The following is a 27876-nucleotide window of genomic DNA, read 5'->3' on the forward strand; positions in this document are numbered from 1 at the left end:
GGAAAGTGGTCAATCATTGAGAAAATTCTCGACCAGATGTCGTTAGTATTCTGGATGTTTTTATACAAATGTGTTTTGACATATTGCAATTATTTATATGAAGATCTATTCTACGATTATCCAATTTCCGTTGGACGAAAAGGACTGAGTTTAACAATGTTCTCGACATAAATGTAAAATGTGAGTGAATGTGAAACAAAAATTAAGCAGAGATTTATTGATGTTTGAGGTTAAACCAGACAATTTAATGTTAAGTGTAAGGGACAAAATTGAACAATCATATGTGTTTTATTTTAGAGTAACTATTTGAATGTCGAAATCAGGAATTACGTAATGCAGTGTAGCTACATATTTTTATTATTAATTATTGTAGTTGTGATGACATTGAATTTTAAACATTGTTCAGACTTCGTAAGACCGTAAGACTATTAACTTTCGATATTATTTCAGGAGAATTGCAGGATAATTGTTTTAAACCTATATTGTTGCCTTTCTTACATACCGGTACCGGCAGATACAAACATGGGTGGAAAATCTACTTTAATCATTCGACACTTCCCACAAGAACTGTCAAACCACGAAAAGGAAGAATTACTGAAGCATTTTGGAGCAGTGCATATTAAGAGTATAACATCAAAGATTAAGAAGAATAGTATAGTATTTGCAAGGTAAGGTATTGGGTAACAGGGCGGGCTACCTAATGAATAAAATTACTATAATCTCCCAGACCTAAATTTCATTAACTAGGTACCTACAAGATTAATAATATTTTTTTTAATGTCTTGCTGACTTCTATTAGCTGTCGGACAAGCTATGTTGAACGCTAGCAAGTAAATACTGAATTAAGGTTGGATATCTTTAATTTCATGTAGTCTAGGTTATTGTTAAAGTTTAATTCACATTTGCGACATAACGAGCTACGTGGAAAGAGTCCGACAGAAGGTGAAGTTTTGATTTCACAGGCTTTTACATATAAAATTGAAACTGATAATAGAAGGAAAGGCGTTTCTTTACACTTATAGTGGAGTCAAGAAAAGACCAATTGAATAGCGACGCCAATTTCGCACTAGAATAAGAGTGGCAATTTGCTGTGAAAATTGTGGCTGGCAGAGAGGAAGGATCGCATGCTTTGCATATAAGCTTTTTGGTAGGTACCTAGAAAGCGAGTTTTCGTATCAGTGACAGGTTAGGTTTGGTTAATTCAGGCTTTTGGTATGCCTTGCATATAGGTACGCATTTTGGTCGGTAGGTGGGTATGGATAGATATCCGCTTTACTTTGGTAATGTAATTGTAATGAATTGTCACAAAAAATCTTAAGATGCCTGTGTAACCTATCTTTTTAGATTTCAGAATGAAGTTTCAGCTACTGCAGCCCTTCACAAGTTACACCAATTGGATGTTTTGGGACATCCTCTCACTGTTGAATATGCTAGAGGAGTGAGAGAAGACGATCATGCCTTGACAGACAAACAGGAGTAAGTAACAGAATGAATATAGTATTGGAAGCTATTTTGTATGTGTATGGATTATGTTGTATCGTTATATCGTGAAGAAAACTGTATTTATTATGGAATGACTCTAGAATATAGGTAACTAAAAACCTTGCTGTAACATAGCTAGAAACCAACGCCAACTGTACAGAGAAGTTTATGAAGTAACTTAATTCCAGGGAAAATCTTATCTACCATTTGCTGATTTTTTTTTTGTGCAAAGGAAAATGTACAATTTTTTTTTTTTTGTCCAGGGAAAAATAAGTCTTTATTCACTGATCAAACACATTAGGCTATTCATTTTAACTTGTTATTTTACAAAAACATCTACTAAGCTAGCCAAAGTCTTTGATCCAGGAATAATTTTGGAATACATTGCATAGCCATACGGTACTGCATTTGTTTCTCATTTCCTTTGGCTTGAGACTCAACATGGCATGTAATGCTGGAACTGTTCTTACCTCTATTTTAGAGTGTAGCATTCATCGTTTCAGGGTTCCTTGTCTGTGTCCACTGCTGTGGAGTAAGGGTTAGCGTGTCTAACTGTGAAACCAGCGGATCCGGGTTCAAATCCTGGTTGGAACAAGTTTTTTTTAAGTTGGTTATTTTAACGATGCTGTATCAACTACGAGGTTATTTAGCGTCAATGAGATTGGTGATAGCGAAATGGTATTTGGGGACATGAGGCCGAGGATTCGCCATAGATTACTTGGCATTCACTTTACAGTTAGGGAAAACCTCGGAAAAAAACCCAACCAGGTAATCAGCCCAAGCCGGGATCGAACCCACGCCCGAGCGCAACTTCAGACTAGCAGGCAAGCACCTTAACCGACTGAGCCACACCGGTGGCTGGTTGGAACAAGTTAGCTGATAGAGTTTTTTTCTGGGGTTTTCCCTTAACCCATTAATTACAAATGCTGGGTAACTTTCGGCACTGGACTCTGGACTCATTTCGATGGGATTATCACTTTCATTTAACTCAGATCCTAGATAACCATCACGATTGATAAATAAAGCAATAAAAAAAATCTTGGTCTGTTCCAATTGGAACAAAAGGCAAATACAATTAAAGGTCATTACGTAATGTACATATATTGCAGTCGTCACTTCAGTGATGTTAGCTGTGTTAGACTGTATCCTTAAGCTCTACAACATGACTTAAACACATAGAAACTTGTGATAACTGGAACCTTACGTCTGTTCTTTTTACAGTGTTCACCAGACTAAAGAGGAAAAGAAGAGTAGCCACAAGCATTTTCAGGCATTTCTTCAGAAGTTAAATGTTTGGAACTCCGGCGTAAATTTTACTCAGCCCCCTCCTGCTCATCTTAAATACCAGTACCCACCTCCCACACCTGCTGTTCTCCATAACATTGCATGTGCACTAGCTTCAGTACCAAAATTTTACACTCAAGTGTTGCATCTCATGAACAAAATGAATCTGCCTTGTCCATTCGATTCTGCGCCATTTCCCGAACCAGAGAAAATACCTACTTTAGTCGTGCCTTCAGATATAGCAAAAGAAACTGTTGAAGTAATGGAGGCAGTAGGACATTCAGAGGAAGAGGAGTCGGAACTGGAGAGTGATGGTGAGGGACATCAGTTCCAAACGGACATAATTCCTGCAAAACGACCTTTGTCACATAAACCAAAGAAAGTGAAACGGCCTAAGTTCATTAAACCTGTCGTTGCAACAGGAGGGCTGCCTACAAAAAGCGTGAAACCTGAAGAGGTATTTGAGAAAGTAACTTGTGAACCAGTGCAACGTAAGATCGAACTCAAGTTTTCGAGTGCAGTAGGAACAGACAGTGCTGGAGAAAAGCAAGAAGAAGAAGAGAACTCCCAAACTTCTGGTGGATTTGGTCTCATGTTTCCTGTAATAAAAGCAGCTGATGAAGAAAAACATTCTGACGAGGTGGAAGAAGAATCATCCAAAGATGAGACTATAACAGCAGAGGAACTGGCAGCTAACCGCATTTCCTCCCGAGGTGGGTTATATTGCATATCATCTCGAGCACAAGAATTTTAGTTGTTATATAATTCATGCCATAGACGGAGAGAGAACCATTTGCTTTGAGGGGGGCAAAGCAAAACCATAGAATCTCCATATAACGAGGTTATGAGGGACATCATTTACCTCCTCCCCCCGTTATAGCTTGACTGTGGTAGGCTACAGTATATTATTGGAATATGGTCATTTAATAAAGGTATTTTCTGAGGGCATGTTTCTTACAGTGTTACATCCTATATCTGCGATGTTTCGAACCGAGTTGTATAGGGCTTGAACTGTAGGTCTACTGTATATATTATAATAATCTCCCTCTTTTTTGTCTCTCGTTCCAAAACACATGCATACAATAAAACTACGTAACAGTGCTAACAGAAACTTTTTTATATGAAGCTTACCTTCCTGAAGATATCATAAATGAAATGTAAACTCTAATTATTTTATTTAATCTCGTCTTTAAACTTAACACCACGATCACTTTTTTTTTTCTGCACTGTTGTGCAGTATGTTATTCATACATCTTCAAGTGTCGGCCTGAACACCTGCAGGCTTCTAACACTTGAGTACAGAAACAATACAATGCTTCCATTCCTCAAATGAGGTATACGAATTCTTAAACATTTATAAATTTAAAATGAATATTATAGTCCAGACACATGATTTGAAGATATTAATTCATCAATTTAAGCACAGAAACTTAATCATAAACAAAAGCAAAAAAAGATCTTTTGAATTCAATATTTTCTAACGTTAATAGAAAAAAAAAAGAGTTCAGATAAGTTTGGGGGGCAGTGCTCCCCCCATAACTCCGCCTATGATTGATGCAGACTTCAGTAAGACCAGGAGTCGGATTAGCATCAGATAATAGGGAATTATGTAGGATTTTTTTTCTTGTATTGTGTACAAAGTAGTAATGGCAGTAATATTGTTTTGTTGCAGATCAAAAACATCTTCCAGTATTCAGAAACTACCAGCCTGGTATTCCATCTTGTAGACTGTACATAAAAAACTTGGCAAAGCAAGTTACAGAGCGAGACCTTCATTATATATATCGTCGCTACCTTATATCTGATAGTGAGGAGCAAGGCAGCATGTGAGTATAATTAGAGTATTATAATCTTAAAGTTGTGGCACAGTAGGCTAAAGAAGTAATTTATTCTGTAGATAGTATTTGATCCAATTCTACTATTAATTTTTATTCTTTCCGGTTTTTCGTTACGAATGCCATGTCACTGAAGTTTTTATTATGTTTAACCCAGTCATTTTTCCATGTTTACCTCTTTGTACTATTGGTACGCTGAGTGCATTTTTTTTGCTAGAGGATAGTCTCTTTCTGGTCTATAAACATACTTACTTATTTACAAATGGCTTTTAAAGAACCTAGAGGTTCATTGCCACCCTCACATAAGCCTGCCATTGGTCTCTATCCTGAGCAAGATTAATCCAGTCCCTACCCATCATATCCCACCTCCCTCAAATCCATTTTAATATTATCCTTCCATCTATGTCTCAGCCTTCTCAAAAGTCTTTTTCCCTCAGGTCTTCCAACTAACACTGTATTATTCATTTCTGGATTCACCCATACGTGCTACATGCCCTGCCCATCTCTAACATCTGGATTTAATGTTCCTAATTATGTTACATGAAGAATACAATGCGTGCAGTTCTATGTTGTGTAACTTTCTCCATTCTCCTGTAACTTCATCCCTCTTAGGCCCAAATATTTTCCTAAGCACATTATTCTCAAACACCCTTAACCTATGTTCCTCTCTCAGAGTGAGAGTCTATTTGACAACCATACAGAACAACCAGTAATATAACGGTTTTATAAGTTCTTTCAGTTTTTTTAAAGCAGACTGAAGACAGAAGCTTCTCAACCGAATAATAGCAGGCATTTCCCATATTTTTTCTGTGTTTGCAAAGAATCAGTTCCATTCCAAGGTTTATGTCATTTTCATGTTGCCAGCTTGTTTTAATTATATATTTAATTCATCAATTATCGTAACGAGTTCGTAGGCGCTAGTTGCGCTTGGTATATATATGTAAAATTTGAGGCACATACAATTATTCTGTTGTTTAACAATGTGTAATTAGAGGCTCATATAACTCTGTTGTGCAGCAATGAAGGAGAAAGATGTCACAACAGTGCGTAGCTAGAAATTCCCGTCCCTGTGGCTGGTATTAATTACTGAAAGGAATCCCACTTCCCTTTTATCGCTGGGGTTAACTTTTAGAAAACTTGAATAATACTATAACTTTGTAAAAAGCATATTTGTCATACGTGTGTGTGTGGCACACACAGGATTCGTACCTGCTTATATGTTATTTTACAAAGTATAATTATCTTTCGTATTTAAAAATGTGTTTTATGTTTCAGGTTTGACATAAGACTCATGACAGAAGGAAGAATGAAAGGGCAAGCTTTCATTACGTTACAAAATACGAAACAAGCTGAAGTAGCACTTAAGGAAACAAATGGATACATTTTGAAAGACAAGCCATTAGTAGTTCAATTTGCTAGATCTGCTAAAACAAAGTGATGTTGATAGTATGTTATAAGTAGACCTCTGATTTTTAAGCACTTAAAAACTAACTTTTAGGCACCTAAAATACTATTTTATGCAACTAAAAGGTAATTTCTATCCACCCAAACTACAGTAACTATAAAAATGCAATTAATTACTGAGTATTTCGGTATATAGTGACAAAAACAGTAAAAAATATTGCGGTTAGAAACTTTATTTTTGTTAAGTCTTAAATTATAAATACCAATATATAATTTTTAATGAATTCATCGGCCTCATTGCTTTGAGACTGCTATTACATAAGAGCTCATATTACAATTTAATTAATTAATTTACCAGTGAATTTACAATTAACTCATTAATAATTGGCATTGCAATACATAATGTTTTTCTATAATTTTCTATTGTAAAACTTTGCCTTTTCTTAGACAGAACCATTTTATAAGAAAAAAAATTCTTTCCAATGATACTGAAGGAATGGATACATATTTAAATCTAGCAACATTTGCCGTGCTGATTACTTTAGGAAGAACTACATTCTCTCGATTCTTCACATTTCTACTGTCTGCTCAAGTGCTCAACAAAACCAGATATCTTTCAGGAATTTCTTCATTCTTACAACCAAACTATTACAGGATATTTGAATCATACCCACCCCATGACATTCAAAACTTTCTCTTTCACTCCTACATGGAAATTTTAAAAATAGGTCGGAATGGGCAAAATAGACATTTTTAGGCACCATAAAACTGCTTTCAAACATTCATATTTGAAGACCACAGGGGAAAAACGTGATAAGTTCAAAATTATCGATTTTCTGATTTAGGTATAAAGTAATAGCTCAGGTAGTGATTTATCAAGTTTTTCTTCTGTAGACTTCAATTTTATATAAAATGTGGAGATATTTAACTAGTTTTAATTTTTCCCTACAGAAAAAAAAAAAGGCATTCAACCTAAAATCCGAGGTCTAATTATAAGTACATTTTATCTCGGATAAAGTTGATAAATTTTCCTACAGAATGTGAGATGATGCTTAAGGTTATATTTGAAAAAGTGGTTGTCTATTGATAACCAACAACATTTACAGCAAAATGGAATTGTGAGATCGTACACTATCATTATCATTATATAAATTACCATCACTAATTTCTCCTCACAAAGGTACGAGAAATATGTAAGGTCACCACAGAGAAGTATTTCAAATTTTAAAATACAATACATTAGAATGCATTTTTTTTTTTGTACAAAGAATGTTATGTATTTAAAATATTTACAGAATTTTACATTGAAATAAATATATTTAACAATAAATATTATTCCTGTGTCTTATTTCACTAAACGAGAAGTTTCAGTATTGTAATTAAAATTTCATTACCAGTATCTCTTAAAACTCTGTTACTAACGTTATTGCTTATAAATAATTAAAATGTAAAGAAAGCTTAGTTATGTAATTACTTACTTACAAATGGCTTTTAAGGAACCCGAAGGTTCATTGCTGCCCTCACATAAGCCCGCCATTGGTCCCTATGTAATGACTAGACGTGGAAAATTCATTAGCATATTTTTTTCGAAGATTATTACTGATATGCTTTAAATTATCTGTGCTAACCACACATTTTCTATTTTAGATTAATTTTATTGTGCATATTGCAAATATTTGCACTTTTAAACATTTCATCATATTTTGATAGAATATATTTTGACATTGATCTCATAACTATAATTAAACACTGAAAACATTCTTGAAATTAACTATAAAATCAACTAGTTTTGTCAGGTGGTATTAGCAGTTAAACTAATTTGCTAACAAATATAATAAAAAATCAATTCTCTGTATGGCTTCAAGTTTCTGGCACATACTGTATGAGAACTTCATGCTCTCCATTGCAATGCAGAAACAGATCAGTAAACTGGAGAATAAGGTACCGCAGCTTTCAACTGTGCCGTTACAATGGCAACCTAATGCAAACAAATGCATAATGTCGCCAACACATGAGCATGACTTTTGCCAGTGACATCGTTAGCAGGAGAAATTTTCATTTATTTTCCTTTGGGTCCTTCATTCTGAACATTATTGAGGTGTAGCACCACTGTTAGCGAAAAAGTTAGGTTTTGTTGAGGAGATATATTAATCTAAATTAGATGCACTGGCACTGATAAGGTTTACTGTTTTGAAATATGTTGCTATCATTATGTTGTTCTTTATTAACATTTCGAAATATATTCTTTATTAAACTTTTGAAATACCATTGACATTAGCATTGAATACCGGTATTGTTGTTTTCTTATTAAAAATTAACCTCGTGTTCAACTATGTTTTACTGTCCGCCAATGTTTATTTGCGTAAATATTGCGAGTTAAAGATTACCTGGTTTAGGTCAGGAAAAAGCTAAGTAACATAAGGTCTAAGAATGTGAGAAAGTTGGAGTGGGTTTGATGACTGGATAGATGAATGACATGACAAGGTTAGGTTAGTTGAGGAGATAGCCAAGTGACAGAAGACTGAGGAATGTGGCAAGGTTAGAATGGGTTTGATGAGGGGATAGATACGTGACAGGAGACGAGGACTATGAGAAGATTAGAGTGGGTTAGTTGGGGGGGGGGGGATAGCCAAGTGACAGGAAATCGAGGACTGTACAGCAATTTCAAGACAGACATAATTAGGTAAAATCTTATGGGATCGACAATTCCGAGTTCTAACTTGCATGTGTATTAATAAACATACCTACCTCTCACTCAGTCTGGCAGTGACCTTTGAGTAACAACTCTAGATGATGTAACAGATGAGTGACAAGTCACTATTCGATATTAATAAACGTCACTCACTCATATAATTGAGTTTATACTATCGACTTTCTGAGTTACTTCAATATGTGACTCTAAGTAGTTGAAGTTAAAAAATCGTAATGACAAGGTATGTTATTGTTGTATGACTCAAAAGAAAGGTATAATCTCGCAGAGAAACTTGTAAAGATAGTTACATAGATTAGTATAAATTTAAGGAGAATGTACAGTGGCTAGCGCAGCATTTCTTGCAAGATTCAAATGGGAAAAGAGGAAGAGGTCTCGATAATGAAATGAAAATGAGAATTTTCTTACCATATGTGGGCGATCCAGGTTATCAAATGTGTGTTCCAGATATGGATATTTCCCAAGGTAGCCTACTGTGTCATTTTTCATTTCATTTATTGTATTCCATAGATCTTATATTAGCATTAAAGCTTCAAGATATGAGACAAGAGTTACACAATTTTTTGGTGAGATGAAGTAAGGCCAAGGACTCGCCATAGATTACCTGGCATTTGCCTTATGGTTGAGGAAAGCTCGAAAAACCCCAATCAGGTAATCAGTCCAAGCAAAAATCTAACCCAAGCCCAAGTGCAGCTCCTGATCAGCAGGCTAGCAAGTCTGCCGATTAATGTAAGTTACGCTGGTGGCTCTATAAAGTTATACAATACATAACAAACAGTTTCATTAGTTGATCTATACAAAAATATGCAATACACAGAAAGCAGATTAATTCAATTTACAAGCTTGCTATATGAAGAGAAAATTGAGAATGTGGAACATTTAAAGAACCGTATCAATGAAGCTTGTGCTATAGTCACCCTGGAAATATTAGTAACCCCAAAAGAAAAAATAAAGGTGTTAAATCTGGAGACCTGGCTGGCCATTCTACTGGTCCATGCTGACCAATCCAATGTCCAGAGAACTGTTCGTCCAGTCTGCTGCAACATTTCTATGGCTTAACCTACCAGAATGAAGAATGATACCAGTTCTTTCCTCTTTCCATAATGCCATCACGAAAATAAAGAAATTTGTTATAGGAACTCTTCAAATAATCACAACAATGCATTGAAACTGTCACAGGTTAACCAAACAGTAAAGCAGGAAAAGTTAATTACCAGAATTTCATAAAAATACCTTTTCCAAAGCCTCCTTAGCACTGTACCATGTTACAAAATATCTGTAGATGCAGTAACTAATGTTTGTGTCATTATGACAGTCATCTTTAAATAACTTGAAAATGATTAGAGAGATTTCAAAACAGATTGCGCCATTGATTTTTTTCAGAAAATTTCACATGATTTTGAGTACCTACATGACCGCCTTTCCATTTAAAATTTCAAAGTTCCATCCAAAATGGCGGCTTTTGAGATAGCTGAGGGCTAGAATCGAATGTGTCACTGGTAGAGCGTTTGATCTTACAAATACTGGTAACACCTATAGTAATCGAAAATACTTTCGATTCACCCTGTATATCTGTACATGCTCGCTCCTGAAAAGTAAAAGAAATGACATCACATTTTGCCTCGGAGCCACAGAATTGCGCCCTGGCTTACGACTTCTTACCAGTATTCCATCACACCACAACAAAGAGGCTACAATAAATGTATACCAATAATGAAAGAACATGTGAATATAGAGAAATGTTTCGGCCAAGTGAAGCGATTTCCAATTCTCCAAAGCAAAATAAGAACAGAAAGTGCCTTTGATCATATTATGCTGTGTTATACCACACAATGTAACTAAACACCTACTTGAAGATTATGAAGTTCCAATACTGCAGGATGAAGAGGAAAAAGGTGGAGTAGAATTAGTGAACATGTATCACTCAGACAAGTCATCAGAGAGGAGATACTAATCTACAGCATGCACATATTATAAGTAAGTTTATCATCACATTATATTGTTACACATTCATAAGATTTTTTTTAGATTTGTGCTTCAGTAAAGACCATGTTGCAAATTCCTTTGCATTTGTCTTTAAGTCTTCAATGACAGAAAAAGATGTCCTCCTCATCCTCACTTCCGGCAAGTGATTTAGTGCAGTGTTGTTTCATAATATTAACAAATTAAGTTTGTAACTGCACATTTTCTTCCTCTATGATCGAAACAAAAGTATGTTTACAAACCGAATGTGACCAAGACTTCCCTCTGAAAGGAGCTCTAGACTAAACATTGACAACTTGCACAGCATATGTCTAGGCAATAAAATGTAACAACTCAGAATCATGAGTGAGATATGTCCAGGAGGGGAAAATATGATGAAATTCAGACTAATCACTCACTCAACACTTTACCTCTCACTGGGCTGTCCCATACATCTCACTCACTCTCAAGCAATTTTATTAATATCACTCAATAAAACTACTGTCTATCTGAGTGGTTATGTCACATTCCAGTCCCCCTCACCCCCCTCAACCTATTTCTACTGAGCCTTCTGTAAAGGCTGCTGGCTGGTCAGTCTTAGCTATTTCCTGAAAACATTTTCTTTTTGGAATTACTTCTACATAATATTACAAACTGTTGAAAGTAATTTAAAGAAAAGAGCCCTGTTAAGTAACTATCACGTGTTTTCTCCCATTTTGATAACCCTGTGACAACCACTCAGATGGACAGTAGCTCAATTTCCTTCATGTCCCATTTAGCATTCAAAATTGTTGACATTACCTTCAATTATACAGTTACAATAAACATACTTAACTGTACTGTATAAACACTATGGATTCTGACAAAATATTCTCACAGGTTGAGTTGACACTGAGGAATTATGGCAACGTTTCTGTAATCACATTGTATGCCAACTGCATTATTCCAGCAAATATTGTTAGTAACTCGACTGTTTGAAATTAGGACACAAATTGGATTAACCTTCCATCGGTTGCTACTTTATAATGATATGAATCGGTCGCAATGTATCATATTGATACATTAAAATAATGCTTGTAGAATTTGTTAACAATAATAACCATTGTTACCATAACATATATTCTGTAGGACCAAAAAATTAATCTTTATGTAAAATTTGTGATATATATTGACATTTATTTTTATTACACACTCTAATATGTTTTTCACTTGGTAATAAATACATTTATTAATTTATATGTTATCATTTCATATCTGAAAAGTTCACATCAAAATACATGAACATGAGTAATAGCATCAGAAACCACCGGTGTGGTTAAGTTGGTTAAGGCGCTTGCCTGCCGGTCTGAAGTTGCGCTCGGGCGCAGGTTCAATTCCCACTTGGGCTGATTACCTGGTTGGGTTTTTTCCGAGGTTTTCCCCAACCATAAGGTGAATGCCAGGTAATCTATGGCGAATCCTCGGCCTCACCTCGCCAAATATAATCTTGCTATCACCAATCTCATCAATGCTAAATAACCTCGTAGTTAATACAGCTTCGTTAAATAACCAACTAAAAAAAAAAGGCATCAGTCACAATGTATCAAAATAATACATGAACTCTGAGAAAGTGCGTCACATACATATTTTAGTGATTATAATGTTCTTTTTGTCACTGATTTATAATTTATTTTCAAAATATCAAGTGTAACTGTAAATAGATTGCACAATAAGATATTCACCACATAACTTTCGTTAATAGTACAGGTTTTATTCTAAAACTTGAGACAAATATTCAGAAATACAGTAATAAAAAGAATACAAACTACTAAATAAAGAATAAAAACAAAAGTAAAGTGTAGCCTAGTCAGAGAAACATGAAATATGTCAGTTTTATGTTGTCCATTACATTATCAGTCGTCACTCAAGCAATCTTCTTTTTCTTGAAGTCGAGGATAACATTCTGTACAGACTGCAGCTGTATGACTGCCACAGATATCGTTTACAATTCTTGCAAATGTTCTTAGTTAGCCTTGCCTTCTCAGACATGTGGCACAGGACGCAGAGACACCGTTTTGCAGATGGAGTGGAATGTTTTTCTTCATAGCTGGTCCAGCTTCCTCAGCAAGTTATTGTTCACATCAGATTCTTCATCATTTCCACTCATCTCAGAATCAGAATTACCCATCCTTTCTTCTCCTGGCTCATCATCCACATCTGCGTTATCTTCATCTTGAAAATCTTCTTTCAGTGCTGGATTTTCGTCCTCTACATTGTAATCATAGATTAAATTTAGGAAAACTTTTAAATCGCCTGGACCTTCTAAATTATACACTTGCTTCTGGTTCAGTTACACTGTATGTCACAATGTATCAATCTGATACAAGATGCTTGCAGTCTCACACAGCCCAACGGCTAAAGCAGTTGAGTGACACTGGCTTCTTGTAAGTATGAAGATAGGAAGGTATTATAACGAGCAAAGCAGCAACAATGGAAATTAAAAAATTGGCGGTAGAAAATGTACGCTTGTATCAATCTGATACACATGCAACTGATGGAAGATTAAAGAAAAAAAGCTACAAATCCTTTATTTCTATGAATTTTTATTGGTTATTTAATAATGCTGGGTCAAGTGCGAACTTATCTAGTATCAGTGTAATTGGTGACAAGGAAAAATTTTAACGAGATGACACGCAAGATCTGCTATATTACCTGACATTCACAGAGGGGAAGGTAAGGGAGTAATCCAATCACGTAATGAGTCCAGGCGGAATTCTTCATTCTATTCAGTGCATCCTGCAGTTTCTTCTCAGCCAGTGACTCAACCAATTTCTTTTCTCTTCCTGATCAGTTTCAGCATTATTCTTTCTTCACCCACTCTTCCCAGCACAGCTTCGTTTCTTTATTCTATCTGTCCACTTCACACGCTCCATACCCACATTTCAAATGTTTCTAGTTGTTTACCTTCACTTCAACATAATGTCCATGTTTCTGCCACCATACAATGCCACACTCCATACAAAGCATTTCACTAGCCTCTTCCTTAGTTCTTTTCTAGCGGTCTGCAGAAGATGGTCCTTTTGCTATTAAAACCTTCCCCCTTTTGACTGTTACTACTTATAGCACACCCCATGCATTTAAAGCTGTCCTCTTGTTCTACTGCCTCATTTCAAATTCGCACATTTATATTGGATCGGTGTCTGGTAGAGTTCCCAGGTAGCTCAGTTGGTAGAGCATTGGTACGTTTAACCAAAGGTCCCAGGTTCGATACCGAGCCCAAGAACAACTTTTCCCTCGAAATTATTCAAATCAACTTTACAGGGAATTATACCTGAAAGCTTAATTTGCATCGCACATTTATGTTTCATGTATTGTTCCTGCTAAATCCTGTCACCACTCTTTAACATCTATATGAGCTGACATTTTTGGAGTGGGAAATACTAGGAAAAAGTTGACTCTTAAAGACCAGTGTGAGAAAGAAGAAGTCAACATTTTGGATGGAAAGCAGGATTGTTCGAAGTTCTCTAAATTAAATGCTGAATGAGAAGAAAATTACAGTGTATTGCAATGCAATGGAGAATTTTTGTTTAAACCTTGAAGTGAAGCATAAAGACTACAAACATAACATACTGTAAGATTTTTTAAACTATTGTGAAATATCTTTAGTTACAAGTATTTGCATATACTCAGATTCTTAGAGGCAGGGAAACAACATCCTGGAAAACAATGAATTAAGCCAACATTTCCTGCGTAAGAAAGAAAAGAGGTAATTTCGAGGATGTTTATTGGAACATCAGTACTGGTAATTTCTCACAGCTTTGCACAACACAAACTGTTTACAGTGTGTATATTATAATTTAACATTCATACAAAATAAAATAGCATAATTATTTAAGTATCATTATTACATTTAAAAGATGTGGCTGGACAGTTCCAAAACAAATGCAATATTGTAACAAAAAACAGGAAGCAGGTCATCAATCTGCTGATTTCTACATAATTTTAGTGCCTAAGGTTCCACCCAACCCACCCACGTTCCCAGCTGATATGATTTCCTGTCCTTGTTGCTCGCATGATGGAACAGAAGAAACTGAATGTGCTCTGTGATATGTCAGTCACTCACTACAACTTTTCTATACACAGATTTTAACAAATTCATGACTAAAAAAATCTATACCACTCCGTGTCTGTTATGGAATGAAGTTTCAAACTGTGTACATAAAAATACTGAAAGTTGTTTTTTGTCTGTTCCACCTCATTTGACTGCATTTTCTTCTTCACAACCTGTAAGGAAAGAAAATAAAAACGTATTTAATACTATTTTTTTTTTTAGTTATTAGCTTACTTTATATGCATGAAAGTTCAAATATGCAAGTTAACATGTCTGCACCAACACACACATTAGAGATGAGCTATCATAATGTGCCCAGTAGATAAGGGAAGAAGGAAGATTCATTAGAAGCTGAGTAGAATATTATTATGTGCAATGTATATTAAATCAGTAACAATATTGAATTGAAATCATTATAGCAAACATTTCAAGGGTGAACATATGAATTGCACAATATGATATGAGGATGATTTCAAGAGCTTCAAAAAGAACCTGAAACAGCATTATAATTACAAAAAATAAACATAGTAAATGAAAAGTTTAAAGACACTATTACATATCTACAAAATATTCCAAATCTTTCAGATATTAAGCGGACTCATAAAGATTCAATGCCACAGAAAATTAAAATAAATAAATAAATACATAAATAAATGCAATAAAGAAATGGATCCATTCAGATCACCACAGCCAAGACAGTTGCTAAGACTGATGTTTAACAGCCTAAATGGACTCACCTGTTATATCTTGGATCTTTTGCGTGCTATTGCATCCTCCACAGCTTTAAGCTGTTTCAGTAGTTCCTCTCTCCTTGATGTAGCTTTCTTTGCTGCTGGTTTAGACATTGCAGCGACTTTCGTAGCTAATGAAGTTTCCAGAGATGGAGGTTCTTCTGCAGGTCTTTTCTTACCTGCTACAACTGGAGGGGCAATACGTTCTGAAATTTAATTCAGCACAATACTTTTGTTACCTCATTATTTTTAATAGAAACTAAAATATCTCTTAAGAAAAAGTATGTAGTGATTATATTACAGACTTAGAAGTTTAGACTTTTGAATGTCTAAGCCCTGCTTGCATATCAGCAATAACTGGAGTTTATTTCTGACCAAGATCAGGAAATGTACTGAGTTCTGTTTCTACTTCTGTTATATAACAGTGATATTAGATTATGTTAATATGATTTAGTGTTAATCTAAGATCACATAAATACATATGATAAGAGGGCGAAATATAAGGGAAAATCGTGTTTATAGCTAATAGTTTGCAATACAGTAGAATCCCGATTATCTGTCACCCTATTAACTGATTGGTGGATTAACCGTCTGTCTCTCTCTCGCTTTTTTTTCTGCTGCAGAAATATGTAAAGTACTGTGCATTGTATTAGCACGTTATTTTTTTTCTGGAGAGTGTTATTACAAGCCTTTTTCCATACACAGTCTAGTCTACTGTTCGAATTGTCGTACTGTATAACTTCCATATGAAATGGTTTCTCCGGTTGTCAAAAGGAATCTCATTGTGCTAAGAATCGAAAAAAGTGTAAATATTTGAGTGGTTTGGGGAAAGAGAAACCGTGGCTCATCTCACATCAGAATACGAGATTTGAGTGTATGAAGTACCTATGTAAATCTACAACACGAGACCTTGACTACTCATATCTTTCCACAGACAGCCATTACAAGGCGTTTTCTTGGCCCTTAAATGCCCGTCGTTGACGAGACTTAAATTAGTGAACTTCTCATCCACTATCTAGCATATTAAACACAACACCACGAAGGGAATTACGAAAGTGTAAATATTATTCACTAAATTTACGAAAATATTTTATGGTTACTGATTATCCGATTTTTCGATTAACCATTCAGCCACCCCCGTCATTACCACGGATAATAGAGGTTCTACTGTACATAGTTAGGTATTTAACTCTCCTTGTTAACAAGTGTAACCAGAAAAAAAAAATATGGTAAGGCACACGAATTTATAAAATGAAGAAAGAGATGTTGATTGAAATTGTTCTCAAACATTAATCAGTCCTAGAGAAGATTCGTTTTCAGCACAATAACCATCCAGTCCATACTTTCTGGCAGTTCATGAATGGTTTGCTTGGGAGCAAAGGATCGAGGCAATACATTGGCCCCCAAATTCACCTGACCTGAATCCAATGAAAATGAATGAGATCTAATGAAGAAGACTGTGGGAACACTGACCTATCAACAACGACAGCTTCTGGTTCGTGATCCTGCACATTTAAGAAAAATTCGCACTCAAACAAGACTATTTTAACAACAGATTGTACCTTCTTTCTCCTTATACAGCTCTCAATATACATCTGAAAATTTTCCTCTAGAACAGGATAATTTTTTCTCATCACTCCTAGTAAATGCCCAGGTTTTAGAAGTGCATGTCACCACAGATCTTATAAGTACTCCATAAATTAACAACTTCGTCTTTCTTTAGATTAAATGTGATTTCAAATGCTTCCATAAACCATAAAGACTGTATTCTTTGCATCATCTTAGCGCTGTTATGGTTTTTACAGTTTATTTCAGATCCCAGATATTTAAAACTGCGTAGTTATATATATAAAAGCAACAGGTTGAAATATGCTAGACATAATATACAAATGGTCTAAGATAATTTTAATAATGGCAGAGAGTAAGAGAGGTAATGGAAGATAAAAAATTAAATGGATACATTTACCACGATGTTAAACTACTTGGAGAAAGAAATTAGTAATTTCAAGCTTTTGGTAGAAAAAGAATAGAAGTTTCTGAGAAAAGTTATGAACCACATTGCCAATAATGATAATAATGATGATACTTACTTATGGCTTTTAAGGAGGTTCATTGCCGCACTCACATAAGCCCACCATCGGTCCTTATCATTGCAAATCCCTTATTTTTATGACTGTCTTTCATTTGGCGTGGCACAGAATCAAACAAATGTTAAACATCTCAGGTTATAACCCTGGACCAAGAGTGTATGATTATATCTTCAAGTTCCTCTTTATTGTTGGGATTTGGGTGCAAAATAAGTACGTAAGTTTATTTTGGAACATAAGTTTTCAATCAGGCTTAGATCAGGGCTGATTTTTGGCCGTGATATAGTAATCTTGAAATCATTTATGCTTAGTTTAGCTTTGTGGCAGGGTACACCATTTTGCAGAAAGATGCACTGCTTTGGGTAGCAGGAAATAAATCCTCAATCAAAAGCAGCATATTTGATTCTAGGATCTTAATGAGGTATCTCTTGGCATTTACTGTATGCCAAATATGTCTCATTATTCAGAATTTACCTTTGCTCAGTCATCTCAAGTCCAAGTCCTATGCTCGATAGCCCACTTCTTTTTCTTTCTTTCTGGGTCTCCTTGTCTGTAAATCATTCTTGCACAAATTTCTTCAGAAATATAATGTCGTGATGGAATTAATCAGAAACTCATTGGAATAATAAATAATCCTAATATAGTACTGATTCAATTTAATCTGTTGTCAGTAATGTTGACTCCAGATGATTTCAGCAGTTCCTTTATCTCTTTTGAAGTTTGTCAACAGTCTTGTAATTAAGGCATAAAATTCTTCTTTCACCATAAATAGAAAATTTAGGTTTCCTTTCAACTAACTATGTAGTCCCACCGCCCAACTTTGCTGAAATTTCTTCGTTGTATCTTTCTTCATAACTGCTTTACTGCCCTTAAGGCTCATCTCCACTATTAAACATTTAACAACAACATATTTCTCACTTATGTATGGGAAGCAGGACTCATAAATGGATCTCTTCTCCTCATCAACGTGCTGTGCAACATTCATATTACAAAGGATATATCATGCACCCACTAACACAGTGTCCATCCTCTTTGTATGGATAACTGGGGTTCAAATAACAGTATTTAATTTTTGCGCACAATCAGTTTTTTCTATGAGTAAAGTAAAAAGTATAAAAAAAATTACTCAATCTCAGTATTAACAATTTAATTATATATCGCATTAGACAATACGTAACATAGGCCTACCTCTTCTTACGAGATTCAATTCTGGCAATTCTGGTAAGCCAGTGACAGGTCTCTTGTTGCTTTGGGGAGTAGCAGCTGATCCAGGGGCTTTTAATGTCAACTTAATCTGCTGCTTCTGTCCAGAGAGCTGCAAAATTGAACATAGAGTTGTGAATTAAAAATAAATTTATTCTCAGACAACTTATTTCCTCCAGAAACACATTACTACATACCTTCAATGCATCCATTGCTTTTACTTTCAAGGATTGTGCTAAAGCAAGTCTTTCCCTTTCGTCTATAACTATTCTCTTAGGCTGTCGAATAGCTGAAAAATGAACAGCAATATTAAAATCATACCAATATGATCACTTTTAAGTTTTATTCTGTAGGAAATAGCATATAGAGCTTTTGACACACAGTCATGGCATGAATATAATCTCAGGGCTGATATCTGTGTGCCAGAGTTATCAATGAGACAACAAATCATTCTGCTGTAACACAATTATATAGTTACAATGGTGGCGAACATTTAATATGTAAACAAATGATTTCTCCTTACTTCATTACAATTATAAGAGACCAACTCTATTCTATTAGACCTACTTATTTCCAAACAATAAAATCATTTTTTCATTCCAACTTATATTCTGTTCTTGACTTGATTCTCTACTTTTATCTTAATAATTATCCCTGTTTCGTAATTTTATTGTATCTTCGTTATGTTCTTTAGTAGAAAATTGTTATATATAGGAACCGCCCTCAAACACGAGCTTGCTCAAACAGGTGAGCACTATGTCAATAATATGTATTTATTTTGTATTTTATGTAGCAATAAATACTAACCACTAAATACTAATAACAATATAAAAAAAATTCCAGATGATGTATTCAAACTCTACACAACTAGCCACATTAATAATAATAATAATAATAATAATAATAATAATAATAATAATAATAATCATCATCGTATCTCTTTATTACACAGAAATATATTAGAGTTATAGGCCTAATTAGAATTACTGAAATGTATACTAACTTTAGCATAAGCTATGAACGATGGAGAACTTTATAAATAAACAATTTACATTTAATTTTATTTAACTTTTTTTCTGGAACAATAGTGCCAATGGTTATGTAGGTTCCTGAAATTATTACATACACTGTTGAAACTGGGGGAGATTTCAGCATGCACTATTTAGATATACAATTGAAGATTCAAAGAAATGATCGACTATTTGTAGAGATTCTTTACGTTTGTATAGATATGAACTTGTAATATTGATTATGAAATCACTGAAGTACGGTGAAAGTCAAATTTCCTAAGAGCATGTGTGACCCGACTAATAAAATATAACAAAGTCTGGATTCAGTTTCCTGCTTATTCGGACGAAAATTGTTGGAAAACGGAGTTCTCCTGAAACAGAGCCTTTGTCAATCTTCTTCTACAATTTGTTCCACTTTTCAATTCTCTAATTATTTTTTACATACGAAATTGAACATTTTGCTTAGACATGGTAAGTACTTATCATCCACAGATTTGGCTCAACAATCCACCCTTTCACTATCAACAATTCCAGTATTACTTATCCATTTCATGCATATTGTTCCAGCATAGAAGTCACTGCTAATAGATCACACAACCTACTTTAAGGGAGAAGATGGATGAAATTTCTATTTTATATACTTTTTAAGCTAGAGACTTGATTTGTTTCATACACATACTCCTATTTATATCAGCAGTGACGTATTTAAGTGTCATGTTTATAGGTTCAGTAGTGTAAGAGTTATTTAACTTTAAAAAGAATTAATAATAATAATAATAATAATAATAATAATAATAATAATAATTTGCATATTTTCTAAATTTTTCATCTCCCACAAATTTTAAGCATGTCTGAAATTTCTTACAATACTTCCGATCTCTTTAGAAAAATTCTATGTTCTCACATTTTTTAGTTTTACCTCGTAACAATAGGGGAAAAAAAAATTAAACCTATTCATATTCAAATTCATACCATTTACAGAGTGCAAGCACATTTTATTTTGTTACTAAAAATATTTTCTTTTTGAAAATATGTCGACATAACTTTAAGTATACTTTAAAGAATGTGCGATAAAAATTTCAGCTACCTAGCATAACATTTCTGGAATCCTTAGCAATGTGAATGCAAAGAAATGGAGGGGAAAATGAGTTTAAAAGTTTGCATGTATTTTAAACTTAATGAGCGCAGCCTTTATAAAGATGGTGTAATTAATGACAACTGCTGTAGAGTTCTAAAACTTCGTCAAAGTGTAAAATAAACATCATTAAGATGGTAACATTTATGACACAATCACTGTAAGATTCTAAAACTTCCTCTAAGAGTAAAGTAGGCATCATAAAGATGGTATAATTTATGACACAACCGCTGTAGGGTTCTAAAACTTAGCCAAAGTGTAAAGTAAGCATTATAGCGTCATTTTCTAGAAAAAACGAAAATGTAGTTTTTTGCACATCTGTTCCCCTAAAAATATAATACTTGCAACGAAATTATCGTGTATTTTCTATTTTAAAATCATATGCCTAAATATTATATACTTCCAATTGAATTATAATCTATTAAGAAAAACAGAAATGATTTAGCCCAAACAAAAGATAAAATAAAAAAGGAATTACATTCACTGATAAAACTATAGTAGTTGGACTTCAGAGAGTATTCTTCCTCAAGCTAAATCCATTGACTTTCATTGCAACACATATCAGTAAAAAGTCATCAAACGTATTTAAATCATCTAAACGTGAACCTAATGTCCATTGTTGGACATAGGTTTATAATAGAAAATCGCTCTATGCATATGTTTAAATGGAAAAGTAAGTTTATCTCATCACTGTTCCTCACACCTGAAATCAAATAAAAAAAGTGAAAATAAAAATTTAACAGCACTGTATACTAAGGATAATAAAATAGACCAACAAGGAAAAAACAGTACAGAGGGCATTTAGAAGAGGACGAAGGAAAACATTACGAGCCCAATGTGCTAGCACTGAGTCACCATGGTAGTGAAAGGGGAAAACAGATAAAGCATTCAACTTTAAAATTAACCATTTAAAATCACCATTGCTTTTAAATGCATGGAAGTAATGCTACAAACAACCACGTTCTATCAGCCCCATATTAGAGGAAGAGCAACATCAGCATCCAAAGCAATCTTTGATATGAAGAACCTAAAACAAGTCAGCCTGGAAACCACAATATGGCTCTGTAGCAAAAATTGTTATGATTTTGACCTCTGACACTGAAATGACGAAGTTTAAAGATCTGAAAATTATGGAAAATGTACAAATGATTCTTGAAAGTAGCCCTTGGAATTTCAAATTATATGCCATCAAGAATCGTCTGTGAGCTAGTGAAGGTAACTTTTCTGATTGAAACATGCGATATAGACTTCCTCCACTGAAAGTGTAACCAGAATGCAGAAGGGAGGAAATAGAGAAGTGACGAGATATGAATGAATTTCTACATTGTGAGCAAGATAACCAACAGGACATGGACAGAAATCACCCAGGAACTAAACAATACAATAACAAGTCTGGAACTCATGCTGAACACTAGCAAGATCCAGTAATTTAAAACAAAAATATGCTATGTTAAATTATGGCTGCACATACGATACACTCATCATCCAAACAGCCACAGATACTGACAGTTCCAACAATTACTGTATGGATTCAGACTTGGAAAGAAACTAGTCAGATGCTCATAACGTAAATTATCATCATCATCATCATCATCATCATCATCATCATCATCAATCATTAGTATACATATAATTAACGGAATTTTTATACATACTGAATAATATAAATAAGTTGTTCATTCCGATAATGTACAACACCACATTTATTCTTTTCAAGCGAAATTCCCATCATGTATGTTCATTATATACTGCCTATTTTACTGGACAAAATAGGAGTATCTTACAATAATCACATAAAACTTGTAACTATTCAACCCAGTCTGGGAGATTACCTTAAGAGACCTGTAGCTAAATTCTAAATGTGAAAGATGTGTTACCTGACTCTTAACACTTCAAATCAATTACTTCAATCAATCAACCCTAACCCAATACTATGGATACCACAATATTCTTTCCTTTTTTTGAGTAGACATATTTCCTTACAGTACCAATTTCCTTTACATAATAGATCAGGCTGTTTGCTGCTGGAAGAATAAAAAAATGTTAATTTATGTCTACTTGGAAGCAAGCCTGGGCAGATAATAGTAGCAGTATCTTATTTATTAGTGCTTCCAAATGCAGAGTATTCAGCATCCAAATTCAACATGGGCAAGAAACAGCTGACAAAGCAAACTACATAATTCTACTATGCTGGAAGTCTTGATGAAGTTCTAAAGAAACACAGTGAATATTTTAACTTCATAAGCATGATGTAAAATTTCACACAGTATGGTTTCAATGCACCTCAATAACAATTGGAAGGAAGGAAGGAAGGAAGGAAGGAAGGAAGGAAGGAAGAATATAAATGCGTGAAATAGGCTACTTATGCTGTTCGTGATTATTATTGTGAGTATGGTTAAGATTTAAGGATGTTTGGAATTTGAAACAAAATTCTGATATTTCTTTTCATTTCTGTCTTATACTTCCCGCATTTAAATTTAACAAGTCGAAACCTTGTCGTTAATTACTTCATACATAAATTGCTTTCTCATTTCATGAGTCTATTCTCAAGACAAAAATAAAATTAATAGCCCAAACAATACACAGATCAGTATGATGCCAATGAGTTGTTTGAAATTGTTATAAATAATATGTCGTTAATAAAAATTGGATTCCTTTGAAAATTAATACCACAGTTAAGTACTTTAGAATTAGACGATGTTAAATTAGCTGTTTCTGTCACCCCGAATTTATTAATCACCCCCATTTGTGTATGAATAATATTGTATTAAATTTCGATTAAGTTAAATATTTAGTTAACCTTTTACATTTACTGTACATATTCCCAGTCTGAGCAGAAAAGAGCAGTCTTATGGGTTGCATCATGTATGACATCACTGTATTAACAGAAATTGTGATCACTGATCAGATTTCACGAATATCGATCACATAAATGTTCTATGTTAAAACTATGAACTTGTCATAGAACTTGAAATTAGTGCCTTGAGGAATCTAAATCATACCACAATATTCCAAACTGAAAGAGGCAATGAATCTTGTAGCAAGTAGGTACTCCATGTTTCATCGACGACATAAGAAATGACCTCACTATAACAAACTCTCTGAAGATGAAATGTGTTTCTTTCGAGTTAATGTCTGCACCCCAAACATAATCACAATGCAAACTGAGCGTCATTTCAGTGGTTTGAGTAAGGTGGTTCAAGTATGAAAATGTTAATCGACATAAATCACTTGCACAAAGTTATAGAATTAACACATATGTAGAGCAAAAACATTTTCTCAGCATTTTCTCGACAGATTCAAAGTATGCAGTCAGTTCTTGGTCACATGATCTCAAAATTATGACATTCAGTAAACTAGCCTCTCTTATCATATGAAAAATTACTTTATTCAGTCTGCACAGCTTTAATGTAGTTTCTGACAATTCTGGTTACAAACTGCTACTATAAAGCATTCATTTTCCAAGCAGACAATCATAAAACGTTATCTGAAAAGCACAATGGGTTAGAGTTTTCATGTTTTAGCAGTGCTATTCCTTGAGTAGTCTATAGCTAGGGAACTGAATTTCGAAAGTACAGATCATTTTGCCAAAGACAGGAAATTTCAAAGTATGAATGATGTTTTATGATTTAAGAAGTTATCTATTCAGAAATTACGAATTTCTAATTTTCATTTACTATTTAGCACATAGTAGTGTATTTCTAACATGAACAATAGTAATAGTAGGTCTACTAAGAAAAATGGGGACCTACATTGAAAATTTACTACACACTTCTTTGCCTATAGTTCTCCCTCATTGTTGCATTCCCCAAGGGAGCTGACATCCAAAATGTTGGATGTTTTTACATCTAAAATACGATGCAACAATTTCACACAACACTGATGCCATCAGATTTTCAAATCATATATAAATTACGAAGAAATTTAAAACCAATATTATTATCATACCTTTAGGTGATGGTTCTCGGCTACTGGATGAAGATGAGTAACTTGATTCTGAAGAATCACTACTAGAACCACTGGAGTCAGAACCAGAAGATGACCTTGACGATTTAGACTGAGAGCGAAGTTTCACATTGGCAGACAATGCCGCAGCCATGACTGCAGCTTTGGAACGTTCAAGGCTAAGTTTTGTCCTTGAATTTGAGGATGATGGTGGTGGCGGATTTTGTGCAGATTTCCTCATCATTCCTGGAGATGGTGGTCTTACTTCTTTCTGTTTACGTGGACTGGGGGCTGGTGGATTCATGAGAAGTGCTCTTTCACTTGCTGCTTTCTTTTCTGATTGAATGAGACTGGCTGTAACAGTCATATCAATAATGATAATTTTGAGTGTGAAGGAGAGCATGTAATGAATTGTCGTACATGAAAGAATTACTGACAAGCACAAACATTCTAGTTTGTAACAGTTAATATTCTGTTAACAGTAAATATTCCTGAATTAAGTCATGGGTATTGTCAGGAAGGGGATGTATGATATGTATGGTGAGTAGTAGCAGTAGCATGAGCAGTAACAGTAGCAATAATAATAGTAGCAGCAGCAGCAACAGCAATTTAAGAATGATTGATTTTTAAGAAATAAAACAGAGCTGAAAAATCATATTTCTCCTGATTTTTAAGGTTATACGTATAAATTCCTTAAGTAAAAATAAACCATTTTGTACCTTTAGAGAATGTTCGTGGATCTGTTGGTTGTTTGGAGATCTTACGAGGTGACACAGGCTGGAAACTTGGCGACAATCCTTCTGCAGCTCTGGCAGTGGGAACGAGGGGTCTGTTCATCTTTCGTCTTGATCGGGATAAAGGAGTTCGTGAACTGGAGCGTGATCGTGAACGGGACAGGGATTTGGATCGGGACCTAGAGCGTGAGTCATGACTGTAAGAACTGTAGCTGGATTGGCTAGAGCTGCGACTTGAGCTGGAAACAAGTTCAGCTATTCAAGATTAAGTGCTTCAAATGGTGAGTGACATATATATATATAATAAGACAGATAAACAACAGTCCATCATTAGCTTGACTGAATTCTCTCAAGCAATTTTTACAAGTAAACTAATGCGCAAGTCATGAATGTAATAAACTGGAGTACACAATTCTTTGACAAACTAAATTACAGTTGTGTGTGGATAAGCTTCAGGGCTTCTACCGCGTTGTCTTGGTGTTATTGGCTGACGTTTCGACCGCTGTGTTGTGGTCATCTTCAGAGCAGTTGTTGGATAAGGAAATAGTCTGCCAGCTCTTATATATATATATAGTAGTCTCGATGGGGGGAGTACTTGCTGAGATAGGTCGTAGGTTCTCCTTCTGGCATCTGATTGGTCCTATGTTGTCCAATCCGATTGAGGTCTGTATGAAGGGGAGTATTCATATTAAATACTGGCCCTCATAAGGTTCGAAAGAGTGACCTTGATACCGTGCCCGATATCCGGATGAAGGGGGGGGGGCGCCGCGTACATGTGGAGACCTGGTTTCTCGTTCCTAAGTATAGGTCTTAGGTTCTCCTTCTGGCATCTGATTGGTCCTACGTTGTCCAATCTGGTTGAGGTCTGTATGAAGGGGAGTATTGAATACTCCCCCTTCACACAGACTCCAACCAGATTGGACCACGTAGGACCAAGCAGATGCCAGAAGGAGAACCTACGACCTATCACAGCAAGTACTCCCCCCATCGAGACTACTATATATATAAGAGCTGGCAGACTATTTCCTTATCCAACAACTGCTCTGAAGATGACCACAACACAGCGGTCGAAACGTCAGCCAATAACACCAAGACAACGCGGTAGAAGCCCTGAATCTTATCCACACACCATGTACACCAGCCGTGGAAGCCTACGCGAACACTTAAATTACAGTTACCTGAAGAAAAATATGTAGTAAAAGTCTTGTCTGAAATATTAAATATACCTTAAAAAGTAAATTTTTAAAATAGAGAAGTAACTTTAATTTACGACTAATGATTCATGTATCTTTAACACTTACAATAACTTTATCTGTTCAGCTTTATTCTACTGGATGTAATAATTAAGAGCTTTTACTAAGTGTAATTTAGTCTTCACTACTCAGGTTGGGGGCAAGAGAAAAGAGGATAATTTAAATTGATTTTATGTAGTGTTATATCCATGTAATAGTTTTAAAAACTATTAAAAGAAACGTCATTACATCTACTGAAATTACGAAATAAGAGTCAGAAATAATGACAAAGTAATTTTTCTACCAAAATATTGATAATTTTTAACTAAAATTTCCTAACAAATTATTTTATTTGGATCTGGGCTAGTCTTATTCCAAAATGCATTTAGAAAATGTCTCTTAAAATCCTTATGCAAACAAGTTCAAATGTTGATTGCAGCTGGTAAGTGAAAAGATACACTAAAATGAAGTCAAATTCTTTTCATTTTCTAATTACTTCTACAAAATAAACTTCCTTATCTGATATGTTTCACCACAGTCAACAATAAGGGGTCAGATTTAAAAGTACCCACCTACAGCTACGCAAAGGAGGAAGATAAACAAAGGAATATGTTGCTGAATTAAACTGTTCATGATACTGTTATGTGAAACCAAGGTGTCCAGGGTATTATTTGAATTGGAATACACATAATGAATTTTTTTAACTGCAACACAAAAATAAAAACTTTGAGAAATGTAATACACTATCATTATTTGCAATTCTCTAACCCATTACAAGTTTCAGCTGAATGGGAGATAGTAAAAAGTGTTGGCGGAATTTTGTAAGCCTTTCAGAGCAGTTGAAAGACTTTGAGGTACATTTTTATTATTAAGTTCGTTATTTAACAGCACTATATCAACTAATAGGTTATTTAGTGTCAATGAAATTGACAAAAGAAATTGGGAAAACCACGGAAAAAAATCCAACCAGGTTCAGTCCAAGTGGGAATCGAACCCATGCCAGTAGTTAATTGAGTTCCAAACCGATTTTTA

At 34.6% G+C, this 27876-nt stretch overlaps 2 protein-coding genes across 7 annotated transcripts in view; one reads left to right on the forward strand and one right to left on the reverse strand.

The window, feature by feature from the left end:
- The first annotated feature begins 40 nt into the window (after positions 1–40).
- Positions 41–7340, forward strand: LOC138696632 (RNA-binding region-containing protein 3-like). 4 transcript variants are annotated; one of them, XM_069821831.1, is made up of 6 exons: positions 41–180; positions 515–668; positions 1345–1476; positions 2704–3479; positions 4439–4592; positions 5877–7340. In XM_069821831.1, exons 2-6 carry the CDS (start codon positions 523–525, stop codon positions 6037–6039), a joined length of 1371 nt encoding a protein of 456 aa, XP_069677932.1. In that variant the 5' UTR covers positions 41–180; positions 515–522; the 3' UTR covers positions 6040–7340. The 4 variants fall into 4 exon arrangements, with proteins under 4 accessions (XP_069677932.1, XP_069677931.1, XP_069677930.1 ...); XM_069821830.1 differs by having other exon boundaries at positions 42–180; positions 451–668; XM_069821829.1 differs by having other exon boundaries at positions 145–256; positions 451–668.
- Positions 7341–14423: 7083 nt separating this feature from the next.
- LOC138696628 (zinc finger CCCH domain-containing protein 18) overlaps positions 14424–27876 on the reverse strand; it is a 42619-nt gene continuing 29166 nt past the window's right edge. For all 3 annotated transcript variants that reach the window (XM_069821818.1, XM_069821816.1, XM_069821817.1), the window contains exons 8-13: positions 25598–25851; positions 24882–25232; positions 18986–19077; positions 18774–18900; positions 15505–15704; positions 14424–14940 (exon numbers count right to left, since the gene is read on the reverse strand). In XM_069821818.1, coding sequence (XP_069677919.1) covers positions 15508–15704; positions 18774–18900; positions 18986–19077; positions 24882–25232; positions 25598–25851 — 1021 coding nt within the window. In that variant the 3' untranslated portion in view covers positions 14424–14940; positions 15505–15507. The remainder of the gene's footprint in view (positions 14941–15504; positions 15705–18773; positions 18901–18985; positions 19078–24881; positions 25233–25597; positions 25852–27876) is intronic.

Source organism: Periplaneta americana, chromosome 3 (genome assembly GCF_040183065.1).
Source record: "Periplaneta americana isolate PAMFEO1 chromosome 3, P.americana_PAMFEO1_priV1, whole genome shotgun sequence".
In the NCBI taxonomy this organism is placed as follows: domain Eukaryota; kingdom Metazoa; phylum Arthropoda; class Insecta; order Blattodea; family Blattidae; genus Periplaneta; species Periplaneta americana.

Coding starts and splice junctions, on each gene's coding strand:
- LOC138696632 (XM_069821829.1), top strand. CDS start 221: ATGTTTGAGGTTAAACCAGACAATTTAATGTTAAGT. Junction 669..1,344: donor AATAGTATAGTATTTGCAAG/GTAAGGTATTGG, acceptor CTATCTTTTTAG/ATTTCAGAATGAAGTTTCAG. Junction 1,477..2,703: donor GCCTTGACAGACAAACAGGA/GTAAGTAACAGA, acceptor TTCTTTTTACAG/TGTTCACCAGACTAAAGAGG.